General features: G+C 38.3%; 1 protein-coding gene across 11 annotated transcripts in view; it reads right to left on the bottom strand.

The window, feature by feature from the left end:
- The window catches only part of MBD5 (methyl-CpG binding domain protein 5), a 447,080-nt gene that overhangs the window by 11,853 nt on the left and 418,881 nt on the right, over positions 1 to 16,346 (bottom strand). For 10 of the 11 annotated variants that reach the window (XR_008911762.1, XM_056797196.1, XM_056797197.1 and 7 more), the window contains one exon: positions 9,340 to 9,413. Coding sequence is in view for 10 of the 11 variants with exons in the window: in XM_056797196.1 (XP_056653174.1) it covers positions 9,340 to 9,413 (74 nt within the window). In the remaining variant the exon portion in view is untranslated. Of the gene's footprint in view, positions 1 to 9,339; positions 9,414 to 10,575; positions 15,505 to 16,346 lie in introns of those variants that run through there. The other variant, XM_056797199.1, reaches the window with a different exon arrangement.

Raw genomic sequence — 16,346 nt, 5'->3', positions numbered from 1 at the left:
GGTGCAAAGGATGACACTTAGAATTTCTAGATTGTCTTTAAACACAAAGTTGTTGGTTCTCTAAATGCAAGATCTTTATCCAGTGACCATTGAGTGAATAGATGGCTGGAGAAACGGAATTGTATCAATATCCACATTTTTGCTAGAAATTAAATTAGAAGAGAAAAAAAAAGCTGCAGCTAAGTGGAAGGATGGCTTGTGTTTGGAGAGGCAAATAAAGATACTGGGTTCATGGTGGGCCCAAAGGCAATAAAAAACATAATTTCATGTAGGTGTGTAAATCTCAAAGCCTCAGGATAGCAGTGTGCCCAGTCCCCCAGGCCTGGCCCATGCTACCATAATGTAGGGGACAAAAACTTGTAGAAATAGGGACCCTCCCTGCCCTACCAGCCATCAACCCAAGTGCCGCCGAGCAGGAAAGCCTAAAAGTGCCTTCTCAGACCACCAAACTATTCCCAGTTTTCCCCTACAGTCATCATCCAGGGAACAACCTCTAGGGAGACTCGCCGCCAACCACCTGTGCGGGTACTTCAGCCTCAGTCTCCTCAGAAGCTGTGGCTACTGAAGCAATGGCATACAACGTCCTCCACAACAAGATCCTTGGCACTGTCAAATGGTTTCACATTAGAAACAGACATAATGTTGTCAATAGAAAGGATGTCAAAGAGGGCGGGTCCCATACTGTCATCTTGGCTGCTGAGCCTTAAGGACCTGCGGCACATTCCCCTTGAAGCACCATGGAACCCCTTGGTATGTATTGTCTCTCTCTTTTAGAGTAGGAGTTCTCTTTTGTCACGTAAAACATACTTCCATAGTGTTCATTTAAAAAAAATTTTTTTTAACCCTCACCTTCTATCTTGGAATCAGTACTGTATATTGGCTCCAAGGCAGAAGAGTGGTAAGGGCTAGGCAATGGGGGTCAAGTGACTTGCCCAGGGTCACACAGCTGGGATGTGTCAGAGGCCACATTTGAACCCAAGACCTCCCGTCTCTAGGCCTGACTCTCAGTCCACTGAGCTACCCAGCTGCCCCAAGAGAAAAATCACATAAAACTAAAACCCCTAAATAAAAAACCAAATACACTAAAATGAAACATCAAAAAGACAACTATGAAAGTAATTTCAATGTATGCTTCAACATCTATTATGGAGGATGAAGAGGCAGAGAAATTCTACTTAAAACTTGCTATGTTCCCTGATGATTTCAATGAAAAGGTGAGTGTAAGGTAAAATGGAAAAGTATTGGAAAATAGTGCTCAGGAATAAAGAACCAAGAGAAAAAGATTTGCATATTATTAAAATAGTGGATGAAAAGAATGCTAAAGATATATATTTTACATAGACTGTAGTAAATAAAGCTTTTGAAAGATTATTTTATGCTCTTTTTGTGGAGAAGATGAAGAGATACAGATTAGGCAATAATGCTGATAGATGGATTAAGGCCTCAAAGAGTAGTTATTAAATGGTTGTGTCTTTGTTGTTTAACATTTTTAACCAATAACTTGGATAAAGGCATAGATGATGGTAGGTGACACAACTAGCTAATGAACTGGATACAAATTAAGGGGTCCTAAACACTGGGATATATCTAGTAATAAAAGTTCAATAGGGGTAAATGTTCCTTTTTACGCTTTATACACTAAAGACACAAGAAATAGGGTTAGACAGTATGTCTTGAAAAAGATCTGGGGATTATAGTGGGCTGCAAACTCAATGAGTCCACAGTGTGATGCAGCAGAGGAAAAAAGCTGAAGAAGTCGGTCTTTTTGGACCCTCACCTTTTCTGACTTGTGACATGCTCTCTCTGTGACTCCTCCTCTCCTAGTATGTGTGCTCACTCTCTAACGCTCTTTCTTCTTCTCCTCCTCTTAAAAAAACTCATACCTTCTGGCTTAAAATCAATTCTAAGATAAGGGCTAGGCAGTGGGGTTAAGGGACTTGCCCAGGGTCACATAGCTAGGCAGTGTCTGAGGCCAGATTTGAATCCAGGACCTCCCATCTCTGGGCCTGGCTCTCAAGACACTGAGCCACCCAGCTGCCCCCATCCCAGCCTCTTTCTTAGGCTTTATTCTTTTCTTTCTCTAAACTTTCAGGGAGCTACCAAAAACTTAGACAGCTTCCCAATCTAAATATCCATATGCCACCTCTTTTTCTCCTGGACTTGAGCTCTGCCTTAGTTGGCTGGACAGCTCTTCCTCAATATCCTCTCTGTATCGAGATGAACTCAGCCGGTTTGCCCCTAGTCTCATTCCTCTCCTCGCTTTCCTGTTCCTGGGGAAGGCATCAGCCACCCCTCCCCCCCCGCCTGCCTGCCTGGTCCTCATGAGTGCTCTGGCTGCCTCCAGGCTCCCCCCTCGGATCTCTCCTCCAGATGGGTACAAAGATGCTGTGTGTAAGACACCAACATGGCCGTGTCCCCTCTCCATTAAAAAACAAGAAACAAACTTCAAGGCTCCCTCTTGCTTCTCGGATAAGGTGCAAACTCCTCAGGCTGTCAGGGGACGTGGTCCACAATCCAGTCACGTTTCCTAGTGCTCCTAATGCACTGGTTTTTATTTCTTTATCACTTACTTTCTATCTTGGTATCCATTTTAAGTCAGAAGGGCAGAATCTAGGCAAATAGGGTTAGGTGACTTTCCAGGGTCACACGGCTAGGCAGTGTCTGAGGCCCGATCTGGACTCAGGCCCTCCTGATTCTGGGCCTGCCTCTGTCCACTGAGCCACCTGGCCTCCCCCTTAATGCATGGCTCATCAGATTGCCCTGTTAGTTATTCCATGCCTCTGCAGCAGAGGAGACTGCTCCCGTGTCACCCCGGGATTATACAAACTGAACCTTCCCCTCACATCCACGGTCTTGCCAAATTCCCTCTGTTGCCATCTCTCAATCTTTTGAAATTTTGTTTTATTTGGTGTATATATTTCCTTTATTTGTCTGAACACAGATTGTTGTGGCAGCCAATCAAGGCCAATGTCAAAATGTGCAAAGAGGAAACAACTACATGTTACTCTTAGAAATAACAAGAACAAAAAAGAAATCATGAAAGACTACATTCAAAATAGGCTAGAATTCAATGGTATTTCCATTAAGTATAATCAACAACTCTATCACTGGTTGTAACACTTGGCTGGAGGCTGTGAGACAACAATTAATTGCAAATTTAAAAAAATAGCATTTTTTCTTTATAAAAGTTACAAGCTAACAGGAGGAGAATAATATGTGGGCTTAGAGAAAGGATTTGTACTCCGGAAAAATCAAGAGATATAGAGATAAAGGAAGACTTTCTTACTTGTCAAAGTGGCAGAGACTATTTTTACACTCAGAGGTCAGGCTAAGGAAAGGTATAGCCATTAGAGAAGTCAGAATCAGAATTATGGAAATATGAAATAAAGCATTAGTAAAAATTTAGCTCTGAAAACCAGAGTGCCTCCTTGGAGCTAATTTCCATTCCCTACTGACATTTAATAATAAACATTTTTGCTAATGGACACTCTAAAAACTACTTTATTAACCACTAGGTATTTTTACATAACCATATTTCTAATTATTAATAGAGATAACTGCCATCTTTCACCCTCGTGGCATATGCTGTCCCACATTCTTATCTCTGCTAATAAAGAAATTGGGAATAGATCTGTGAACTGTATTAGGAACAAGAGGGGGAAGGGAAAGAACATTCTGCTTTCTAGTGAATGACTTTAGAGTTTCAAGGACTGCTTCATGCAGAACTAAACAAAACAAAGTATTTGGGTTAGGAGGAATCCTGGGCTGTGGACTGGGTTTATCAGTGAAAGTAGGCACACCTAAGCAAATTGAATATTCTGAACTATTAGTTGCTAGTTTTGCAATGAAACTTTGGTCTATTTCTTTTTTTTTTTGTTCTTAGTTTTTGCCAGGATTAGATTTAGGTTACAAACAGAAGCAGTAGAGCATAGTGGAAAAAACAATGAACTGGCAGCCACATGATGATAGAGCCAGAGATCATACAAATCCATCTGTCTCATTTAAAGACTAGGAAACTAAAGCCTTGAAGCAAAGTGATTTGTTTAAGGCCATAGAGCTGGTAATTGGACCAAATTCCTCTGATTCCAAACCCAGTGGTCTTTCCACTCTACCATTCTTTTTTGAATGTCTCAATAAAAGGCCTCAGAAAGCCTGGCTTCTAATGTAACTTCTGTTACAACTTAGCTGTTAGACTTTGGGCATGTAAGCTTATCTCTCAGGGCCTCAATTTTTCTCCTCTATAAAAGAGGGATTGGACTAAGTGGTTTAAAAAATTCCTTTCAGTTATAAAATTTTGTCAGTGTGATTCTAAAATTCTTTTTTAAGTATAAACATATGTGAGTTGTAGAAGAAAGTCAATGACTGATTCATTGGGAAATTAGCTATTTAAGTCATTAAATATCCACATCCTTAATGAGAAATCTGGATGGTAGACTTAGTTTGTAAATTAAAAGAAGATAACTACTTGCAACAGATCTTAAAGCTGTAGAAAATTTAAAAATAAAATAAAAGCTTTTTCTACTTTAATTTTTAGTTAAAATTAACTGAATTAACATGTAAAATAAGTATTTATTTACTATGATTAAGAGATGGAAATACACATAACTAATAAAAGGGTACATTATTATCTTATAGGCTTAAATTTATACATTTAAAAAAGTTCTAATTTTGTTTTGATGAGGTCAAATGACATTTTGAAGAAGCAACGGAGACACTAGAAACAACATGACAAATGTATTTGTGTACTCTAGGGCATCTCTTTACCTACCCTCATGTTTATTAAATATTTATAATTTAATGAAAAAAATTCTCCTTTCTAGATGCTATCATTTATATAATCTGTAAGAGAAATATATGTATATATGTGTATGCATTTATGTATTATACATACACTTTCAGGATTAATTGTATTATCAACTTTTTGGGGGGGATTACTTAAGGTAGCATATTAGATAACAAATTGCAGTAAAATACCAAAGAGACATCATAAGGGATTTTTATGTGAAAAAATTAAATTATTTATTTAAATATCTTCTTTCCTATCTATATATTACATTAATTTCTCAGGATCTGTCACTTTTATCAGCTCTACATAGAAAATGCCACTTTAGTCAGAGTACAGCAGGCAACTAGCTAGACAAATTGCTCATTTATCAGGCCTTTATGAAGTTTACTTTGCAACCTATATGTGGCCATAAAAATAACCTAAACAAAATCTTATTTTAAAATATAAGGACAAAACATAAGGACAAAGGATTACATTGGAACTACCAACTGATCTGCTAGCTACCTATCCTTTTAAAAGAGATATTTTATCCAGAATAATAGGTGTGCCTTAGTGGACTAAGCTCATATTTTCAAAAACATTCCCCTTGGGTAAAAGCTATTGAAGAGACTCATGTCTTTCCATCCTTTAAAAATTTCTCACCATATCCTATTATCCCATTAGTTATTTTATGTCTCTTCTTCTCTTCATGGTCATACTCCTTGAAAAAGCCATCTACACTTAATGCCTCTGCTTCATTTCCTCTAACTTTTCTTTTAAACCCTTGCAAACTGGTTTCCAACCTTATCCAACTAAAACTGCCCTCCTTGAAGTTGCCAATGGTCTCTTTGTAACCATAGCTTTGCTTTAAACATGCCAAGATCACTTGAAAGTGATCTAGCACCCTGTGAAGTGCTAGAAATGTGCTTCTAAGAGAACTGATTCTTTACTCTACTACTGTGAATTTTAGATTACTCCACCCTACTTAGATCTTACTTTATGGAGAAGATGAAATTGTAATCTCCTGATTGAACAATTGAAAGTACTTAGTTCTTACTTTATAGTGAAGCTAGAACTTTAAGCTAAGTCTATTTTAAGATCTTAATACAAAAAGGTGTTAAGTAACTATGAAGGTTAAATTATTCACAAAAAGGTTAAGTAACTAACAAAAGTTAAACTTAACAAAGAAGTTTTAAGTAACTCAAAAGATATAATCTAATCAAAGAAGATGAGAACTAAAGAATGTGCAGTTCTGGAGAAAAGCCTCTGATGTGATTGGTAGACATGAAAGTTTAGAGGAGGGGACACAAGAGTAAAAGGTCTACATATTTTGCATCACTTCCTCTCTCCAGTACCTTTTGGCGGCAGAGAGGTGGCTGGCAGCAGCGTGTTGGGCCTTTCGGCATCTTGACGTGGCTACAGCTATTATCTGGTTCGGTGGTGAGTTTCTGGCTGAGTTTTTCCTCCTTTACTTTCCAAACTTTATCCTCTTAGAAACCTCTAATATCCTTCAGAGACCTAGCAGTGTAGATCTTGAACTCCCCCTGGCACAGGCCAGGCAGGAGAAATTCTATACCCTCTTCCCTCTTTCTCCTTAAAATCCTTCCCTCTGTATTAATTAAAATTACCATAAATTTCCAGATTGACTTGGGTATTTTATTTGGTATTTTTTCCCTGTCAACCAATTAATTTAGATTTTAAGTCACAACCCTAAAATTATCTACCACACTACATGGGTAGAACTCAGAACAGGCTGCATCTTTAAAAGTTTCCCGGCTGAGACATTCACTTTTTCCTATGACCTTTAGAAAGGATAAAGGCCTGAGTTAATTTACTGCTTTAGCACCATGACTCGAACTTGTAAAAGAGGAAAAGTTATAGGGTAGCTAGGTGGCTGAGTTGGACAGAGAAGGAGGCCTGGAGATGGGAGGTCCTGGGTTCAAATGTGGCCTCAGAACCTTCCTAGTTGTGTGACTTAGACTTAACTCCAATTGCCCAGCCCTTACTGTTCTTCTGCCTTGGAAGTATCAGAGTATTGATTCTAAGACAGAAAGTAAGGATTTAAAAAGGCAGACAAAAGGGGAGAGATTATCCTTCCCTATGCTCTTTTACTGAGCAGTGTCCCAAGGTTTTCTGTTCTCTGTATTGTTTGCTCTTTTCAGCTCTAGGTGCAGGGAGGTAGAAAGTAGAATCTCCACTCAACTTGGAATCAAACCCTTGGTAAATCTGGAGCTGGAATTCCAGGCTGCACAATGTAGCCAGCTAGGCCGGCAGGGAAGCTTGAAGGAGCCAGGGTGCCGAGGAGTCATGCTTAGGAGAGGTGTTGGATTTGGAAACTGAGACTGTGCTAACTGAAACAAACTGTAACCCTGATTCCCTTTTCCTACTCAGATGTGGGATGGGTGGGTTATGTTTGAGAATTTAAAAAGCGAATATTCCTTTGAAAAAGCTAATCTGATTAAGTGATTAAATGAAATGGTGGTGTAGAGGCTCTTCTGCCCTAGGAGGAACATCTTCAATGGGGACTAGAGAAAGAGCCCTCTCCAGTGCACGAGAACCCCAGGAAGAGGCAGCATGTTAGCCACTAAGCTCCTTAGCAGAGGGGACCGGGTAGTCTAAAGGCCCCCTCTCAATCCTGATCCTTCTGGGTCTCTGTAGCATTCCTCAGAGTCCACCCACCCTGGGGCAATGGGGATGCTCCAGGGGAGTCCCTCCAGAACAATGAGCAAACACCTACTGGTTCTTAAGACCATAAATAAATTCAGAGCGAGAAAGGCCAGCAAGTTACAAGTCTCAGGGGCCATCTAGACCAAGCCCTGCATTTTACAACTGAGGAGCAAGAGACATGAGGTGATCTTTCTCCCATCCCACAGACAGTGAGTGGTAGAGCCAGGGCCTGGGCTCTGTAATTTTTCCACTGCACCAAGCCATCGTCTCTCTGTTGGAGTATCTGCTCTCCTTAAAGTTGTGGAGAAGCCCAGAGGCAACCCCCCACCCTGGCCCCAATGAAGTCTGAGACCTTGAATATACCAGTTTCATAAGAAAAGAGAAGAGAATGTTTTTGGTATGGCAGGCCCTAAGTGAGGTCCATGGAGAGCACAGGACTTTCCAGAAGGTCACTATGGGCAGGACTGAGCAAGAGGAGGGGGTGACACATGGCCGGAGGATCCAAATATTCCTGAAGTGGATAGGGGGGAAGTAGCAGTAAAGGCACTGAAAGGTTCTGTCAGAAAAAGGATGGAATGTTTCCAGGGTGGAGGCAGTAGAAACAGAGCATGGACATCTGTAAGCGACATAAATTTCCATGTTGGAATATCTAATGAATCTATTCTATTAATGTAAAATTATGACAGTAAGATGATGCATTATGTATACTTTTGGAAAACTGGTGTGTGTGTGTGTAATAGTTATCCTAGCTGAAAATGAATCCACTGTGTTTTTAGGTTTCTGCTAATATGGTATAACAACCAATAAGATATGACAATTTATATTTCACAAAATTGGTTATGTGATATGTATATTAATAGGTGACATTTATATGGCACCTTGAGGTTTATAGAGATTTACATAAATTATCTCACTTGAACTTTATGACAGCCCTATGAAATAGGTACTATGATTATGCCCATTTTATAGATCAGTGATTCTCAACCTTTCTAATGCCGTGACCCCGCATACAGTTCCTCATGTTGCAGTGACCCCAAACCAAAAACTATTTTGGTGGCTACTTCAAAACTGTCATTTTGCTACAGTTATGATTCGGAATGTAAATACCTGATATGCATTATGCATTCTCATTGCTACAAATTGAGAGGTTGAGAACTGCTGTTATAGATGATGGAACTGAGGTGAGAGAGTTTAAGTGATTTGTTCACTGTGACACAGCTAAGTATCTGAAGCAGGATGTGAATTTGGGTCTTATTTCCAAATCCAAGCCTCTATCCACTATGCGAAGGATTTGTTTATGATATGATCTTAAAATTAATATTAAATTAGACTTGATATACAATCCATAAAACTCTGTTATACTGAAGTGTATATTGTACCCTAAACATTACGTCTGTCCTACAGTAATTAACTCAGGATATAAATGTCTTGGTTCATCTTTCTGCAATCATTTCTGCTATTGTAATAATAATACCAAAGAAAAGTTGTTAAAACATTAAACCATATAAAAATCCCACACATTTCTAGAATAAATGTGACTCGGAAACTTCCAAGTTTGCTTACAACTCTATGCAATCTATATTTGGGAACTTTGCCCCTCAACATATATTGACTTGTTAATTTACATTACAATTTCTGTTTCCATACAAACCTGCTATTCTTTTCCCACTAGCTAATGGGGAGGCACATTAAAAAAAACACATAAAACATATTATATGAGTACAAATGTTCAGATGAGAAGATAACAGATTTAATGGCTAACAATGTTCGGTACTACCTGACTTTCTTTATGAATAACTAATGAATGTATGCATGCCACAACACAGATATACTTGGTGATATTTCATGATCATTTTTAAAAGGATCAGCAAATAATATTTTTCAAGAGTGGACAAAATTGTGCTTACTTTCTGTTCCTCTTCCGGGCTCGACTGTAGGCTTCCAAACCTTCGGTTAGTGTCTTCAACTTCTCGGGCTCCACCTGAGTGAATGTATGAAGACCAAACCACATTACCCAGACCTGCAATTATTAAACATTGCCTTTTCTTTCCTGCTGAAAATGCAGGTCTTTCATCCCTGATACACTGTAAAATATTGCTGTTATCATTCAATTAGATATTCCTGTTTCAGTGACTCTAGTTATGAATGACTGAAATGAAAGAACATTTGGACATGAAACTGCAAAGAGAAGATAAATGTAAACTGTAACATCTAGAAAATAATACATTGAGGAAAACTTGTGATTCATCAAATGATGCCAACTCAAGTTCCTTTCTTGTCATTACACATTTGTCGTTTTCTTTGGTCACTGACAACAAATGATGGGCCTCTTGTGAAGCTAAAGATTGAGCTTGTAATCTACCTTACTGTAAAAACTGGGACAAAGTATGGACAATATTGCATATGATGAATTTTTGCTTATTACTAACATTTTTGGCCATAATTTGGCTTTCCATCAATTTTGGCATGATAGTAAGTAATGAATAAATAGGAAACTGGTTATGATGAATGTTATTTTTTAGATTCTTAAATAACTTGCATGATGAAATACTTAAAACTGACACAGTTCCTTAAATGATCAGATGATACAATAACATGGTGAGTGGCGGATATGAGAAACTTGAGGAAAGGTTTTGGATTTTGAGGAGATTGTAGTTGATTGCTTTGGGTTGTCTTCTAAAATGGTAGTTCTCAAAGGGTGGCCCATAGACTGTTGGAGGATCCCTGAGACCTTTTGAGGGAGAGGTTCTGCAAGGGTAAAACTATTTTTAGAACAATACTAAATGTTATTTGCTTATGAAAATACTTCTTTTTTCAAGTATATGGTTATCTGAGATCAGGTTTCCTTCATATAAGTCAACAAAAACAATATAATGAAAGCAAAAACAGATAAAATAAGATCCTACCTATCTTCTATTAAACCAGATATTGTGTTTGCAAAAATAGGCAAAACAATGGCCATTCTTCTCACTAAATTTTTTGAAAAAGTTGTTAAAAAAAAACAACACTGTTAACATAACAGATTGAATGTTATTTTAAATGAATTAATAAAATATTTAAAAGTCATTAATTTTATTTTGAATGATAAATATGAAGATAAATTAAAACTAATAATTTTGAAAATATTTATTAGTTCATTTAAAATAACAATAATAAAAAGAAAAGCTCAGTAATTTTTAAGATTGCAAAGGGAGCCTGAGATGGAAGTTTGAGAACTACTAAAGACAGGGTGAAATGTAAATGTTCTATTCTCACATGTCATTGCTACTGAATATGGAATATGTAACCATTTGGCACCTGGATAAGATCTAGGAAGGAAGTAGTCCAATTTGGAGTCAGAAAGTCCATACACTGAAGTGAATGCACTTGACTCACAGTCTATTTTGCTCTTTATTTTAGGTACCATTCCAATGAAATTTATTTATCTAATTTGCTGTATTGTGACAGACTAGAAGCAGAAGACTAGGAAGGAAGGAGAGAGTGGGAGAAGGAGATAGGGAGAGGAAAAGAGAGAAGGACAGAGAGAGAGGGAGAGAAAGAGAGAGGAGGGAGGAAAAGAAGAGGGAGGGAGAGCAGAAAGAGAACAATGAGAAATTTGTATAACCAAAGACATTACTGAAAAATTAAAACTTTGTTATCTTATCTATATATAAAATGAAAGGGTTGATCTTTATAATTTCAATAATCCTTTTCCAGCTGACATTCTTTTAGAATGCCTACTAAGTGTTGCCTTGTGTCACTGACATAAACATGATATAACCAGAATACAGATATTTATGCCAATAAATTTAATCACCCAAATATTTATTGTGCCAATTGTATGCAAAGTAACATGCTGGTGCTAGAGATGTAAACAAAAGTCCCTGCCTATGTGTGTGTGTGTGTGTGTGTGTGTGTGTGTGTGTGTGTGTGTGTGTGTGTGTGTGTGTGTGTATGTGGCAACTTCTTTATTTAATTAAAAGAAACCTTTTAGAATTTACAAGTGGAACTGGAGAACACAGAATCAAGAGAGAGGAACATGTCCATTCACTTCTTTGAAGCAATTCAAGTAATAGTAAATGCAAATAACCATATTAGACTTAAACAAAAGGCTACATCATACAAATCAAGTTCTGTCTATAAACTTTTGAGCAATTCTTGGTCATCTTCTGAACACTACAATCCTTAACACAATTTCTTGATTTTTATGTAACTTTTGTACATTGCAATAATGAACATTTTGTTTAAAGGTCATAAAGAATTTGAAGGCAATGTTTTAACTTGTGAGAAGGAATTGTACAAATAATGCTGCAGTTACTTGAAACTAAGAAGAATACATACCTGGACTTACTTTTGAAATAAAAATATCTTTTCAAGTTAGGAGGTGAATACTGTGAGGCATCATTTATTTTGCTTCAGTATTTTAGACATCTTACCTTTTAACTATATTGCAAAAGATAATGTATTAAATGCTATGCTTTTATGTGGTAAAACACTGATCTCGAACATTCTTTTAGAAATATCTTATAAATTGACATTGGAGGAAAAGGAAAATAAAATTAACTCCTTATTAAAAAACAGAAATTATGACAAATATTTTAAAAACTCTGAACATAACTTTTTTTTTCCAATTCCTGAGCCCAATGTGTCAAAAAAAAATTGTAAAACACAGCAATGTTAATATTAAATAGTCAAAGCTTAACAAGCAAAACTCTTAGGAACCAAATGATTTCATATCTTAACTGGAAGACCAAGTATTAGGCAATTTGATTAGATCCTTGTTATCTAAGAAAAGTTAATTAGAAATAACTCCTCAGTTCCAGCCAGGTGGCAGCAGAAACTCTTCTATCTTCTCAACTACTTCACAAAACCAGATTTTCCCCACATCTTCCTTTCTATTGGCTGGGACTGATGTTAACCAATGCCCTTTGCATCATATCTCCAGATGCTATATATCTCATGCCTGCCCCCTTTTCATTACAAATGACTGTAAGGCTAGTCCTGGGTCAGTTTTAGCAGGCAATGGCCACCAAACTAGCCTCAACACTTCTTTTTGTTTCTGTTTCTTTGTGTTAATCTTCTGTCTCTCCCAATCTCAGATCTTAGCATTTTGGTTCAGTTTTCACCCCAAAGTCTCCTGGTTCTAGTGATAAAACATTGAGAACAACTAAACTTAATTATCTGAAACCTACATGAATCTTTTGGGCATTTAAATATCTGTCACTTACATATGACTTTATGTTTGTTTATAGGGTTGATTGGGGGAAAAAGGTGGTATATAGGTGGGTTCACAGAAAGAGTCTTTGAATTGTTTTCTCTTGGTTATTAAGAATAAAAAAAATTAGAAAATCTCGCTTTATGTTACACTATACTTGCTTTAAGCACAAGAGTAGAGCTAAACTGTGAGACTTCATATTTTGTTGGCTAGGGAAGGGAATAAACATGTACAGTATCGATTATGTGCCAGGAACTATGCTAAGGGCTTTTACAAATATCACATTTGACCCTGACGATAATTCTGTGAGGTGCTAATTATAACCCCCATTCTATATTCGAGGAAACTAAGGTAAACAAAGGCTAAGTGACTTGCCCAGAGACACACAAACTGAGGCTGGATTTGATCTTCAGGCCAAGCACTACCAGTAAGTATGGGGGAAAAGAAGGGAGAAACTCTGGCCAGAAGCAAAAGGTGGAAAGAAAAGCAGCTGAAGGCAGAAGGCTCATCACTAAAGAGATAGCTGGGGAGCTACTGGACCCCAAGATATGCCCCCTGCTGTTTCCATCCTGATTCGCACAGATCTTTGGTATCTGTGTAAGAGCCCCTACCTAGACTAGATGCCCCTCTCCTGCTGGCCCTGTTCCTGACTCCCCTCCCTCCTCCCCACTTCTGGGATGGTGTCTCGTGTCCAGGGGAGATTCTGTTCTAGACTATGGTGGTGACCAGTGATAAGTTGTCCTCCTTCCCAGAGGTGGGATTTCAATTCCATTTCAAGGGGGGAAATGTGTCCATTGGAATTCTGAATGTTTTCCTGTTGCAATACTCTTATAGATGGTGTGACCACTCTATAGTACTATTAGTAAGGTGAAAGAGACCAGTTTTGTTACTATATTGATGGAGCCCACTCTCTGGGGAGAAATCTCCCCCTTCTGTGCCACTTATAGGCACACAGAGTAACCTGAAGCCCCAGAGGTTTGCCCAGGCTTTCCCAGTCAATTTGTGTAAGAAGTAGGCCTGGGAGCCAGGTCTTTCTGGTTCTGAAAGTACACTCGGCTACATTATGAGTGAAGATGGGCTGCAGAGTTGTACCACTGTTTATGTTTCTACAGAAAAACTGTGTTCTTAGGCCTGGATCACCACAAGGCCGTTCAGTCCTCACTTGTTTCTAACTAGGGACTGCCTGTAGTTAAACTTACAGATATTTTTGCTGAGTAATGATAAATCTAAATCCTGGTCACTTGTTAGGAGCCCAAATGGCTTGCTTGCTATCAAATGCTGCCTTCAGGTGGGACAAGTTTAAGTTATTTCACCTCTGCAGTCACATTCCATGGGTATCCTCTAATGTGCTCTACTACATACAACAATATTTCTGTACTTGTTATTTTTAAAACGTCATTGTCACAGATGCATTCTCCTGTTTTGGGCCTTTTAGTGGGGTCAAGACTCACTGTTAATCTAAACTAATTATTGAGGAAGAGGACGATTCTCAAAAGCAAGTCATTGCTTACTATACTCTAAGGACATAAATTATTGAATCCGAGAATAGAGTTAATCTTTTTAGGAATCGATGGTAAATGTGGTGCAATAGCTTATTAAATGATAGTCTTCTCATAGGAAGGAAATGTTGTGGCCCGAAAAATATTTAATTTGCTCCCTGTAAGCAAAACATGTGTGAGAAGAAAGTGGATGAACTATGCTTTACACATCAATTTTTTATTAATGAAAAATCTCAAAATTCTTGGGACATTTTACTTTAATAAGAGCTGCCACAGGGGGCAGCTAGGTGGCTAGGTTCAGAGATGGGAAGTCCTGGGTTCAAATGTGAACTCAAAATACTTCCAAGCTGAGTCACATCACTTAAGTCCTTTGCCTGGCCCTTACTGCTCTTTGCTGCAGAACCAAAACACAGTACTGATTCTAAGACAGAAAGGTAACAGTTAAAAAAAAAAAGCTGCCACAGAAAGATGGAACTTGTTATTTCTAAAACGGTACATTTTATTTTTATCATGGTGATAGAAGTCCCAAACTACCAAAATCCCAGTCTTTCTCAATGAAACAATTTTATACATTTGAAAAGAATGGGAATAAGGGAATTAACATATTCAAAAGGTAAGCAACTCTTCCTGAAAAGCAGCCTGAGTTGCTCCTCACACAAGCCTGACTCTATGTTGCAGAAGAAAGAACAATGAACTAAGAGTCAGGAACCTGAGTTCTAGTCACAGCTGACGCACACTAATGAACTGTTTGCAACTTTCACTTCATGTGGCCTCAAATTCTATTTTATAAAAATGTCTAAGATTCCTTTTATCTCTAAAATCCTATGATTCTCTGAGCTTGGTCTAAACTGAAGAAAATGTCAATTTATCCTCAAGGGTTTGTTAAGCCTAGTTGCTAGGCCCTGGGAATACAAATAAAAGCAAGTAATTCTCTTGCCTTCATGGAGCAACTGAGGGAATTCACATTTTCAGATAAGTAAATGCAGGGAAGAAAAGAAGTGGGGAATAAGCATTTATGATGTGCCAGGTACAGGGCTAAGCACATTTTACAAACTACCCTGAGGTATTCTTCTCAATAACCCTGGTGCTATCATACATATTATAACATAATATATATATAATATATATGTAAGATTTGGGAAGCTAAGGTAGAGGTTAAGTGACTTGCCCAAGGTCACACAGGTAGTAACTGGGGCTGGACTTGAACTCAGTTCTTCATTCAAGGTCCTGCACTCTATCCAACAGCTGTAAAATGAACATATTAATAGTACCTACCTCCTGATATATTTGTAAAGTACTTGGCACAGTCCTTAGAACATAGCATAATAAATACTTGTTTCCTTCCTTTCATAAATACCCAGTGTTTGGGGCCGAGAGACCTACAATTAGGGGAGACAAAGGCTTAATAATGTGTAATTGATCTGGAAAGATAAGCTCGACCCTGATGGTAAAGTGCTGTAAATGCTAAGTGGGCTTTACTATATTCTAAAAGAAAAGGAGAAGCCATTCCTCTAGAGCAGAAGAGTGACAGGATCAGATGGCACTTTGGGAACATCCCTGGGGCCTCTCTGGAAAGGCAGGACTTTGACACCTGACACCAAACAGAGGGCTGCAGTACCCGGCCAGGCAGGGTGTGATGTGAACCTAGCCCACATGTATGATTAGGTCCAGCTGAAACTGTAACTAGGAAATCGTTAACAGAATAATTAAAAATACAATTAAACAAAATGGTAATATATGGCTTTCTAAATCAACATGTAGCCAACAGGCCACCTCTTTATATATATGGGTTAGTGGCCCTAGTTTCTTTCTTTCTTTCTTTTAATCCTTATCTTCCTTCTAAGAATCATTATGTACCAGTTCCAAGGCAGAAGAGTGCTAAGGGCTGGGCACAGGAAGTGTCTGAGGCCAGGTCTGAATCTAGGACCTCCTGTCTCTGGATCTGGTTCTCAATCCACTGAGCCCCTGGAGCCCCTGTTTTCTATCTGAGCTTAATACCAGTGACCTACATTATGGTGGCTGTGATATGAACACAAGGAAATGGAAGGATGAAACAATGGCTCAGCAAATGACTGACCTGCAGGGTGAAAGTGACAGGCAGACGCTTGACTAAGGCTGCGAATCTGGGCTCCTGGAAAGATGGCGGAGCCTCTGACAGGAACTCTGACAGGGTTATGAGGAGTGGCTTCATTTTATTTTAGTTAGTCAACAAGTATTTATT

This window comes from Monodelphis domestica, chromosome 4 (genome assembly GCF_027887165.1).
Source record: "Monodelphis domestica isolate mMonDom1 chromosome 4, mMonDom1.pri, whole genome shotgun sequence".
In the NCBI taxonomy this organism is placed as follows: Eukaryota; Metazoa; Chordata; class Mammalia; order Didelphimorphia; family Didelphidae; genus Monodelphis; species Monodelphis domestica.
The sequence above is the reverse complement of the archived record's forward strand: the minus strand, read 5'-3'. Positions and strand labels throughout refer to the sequence as shown.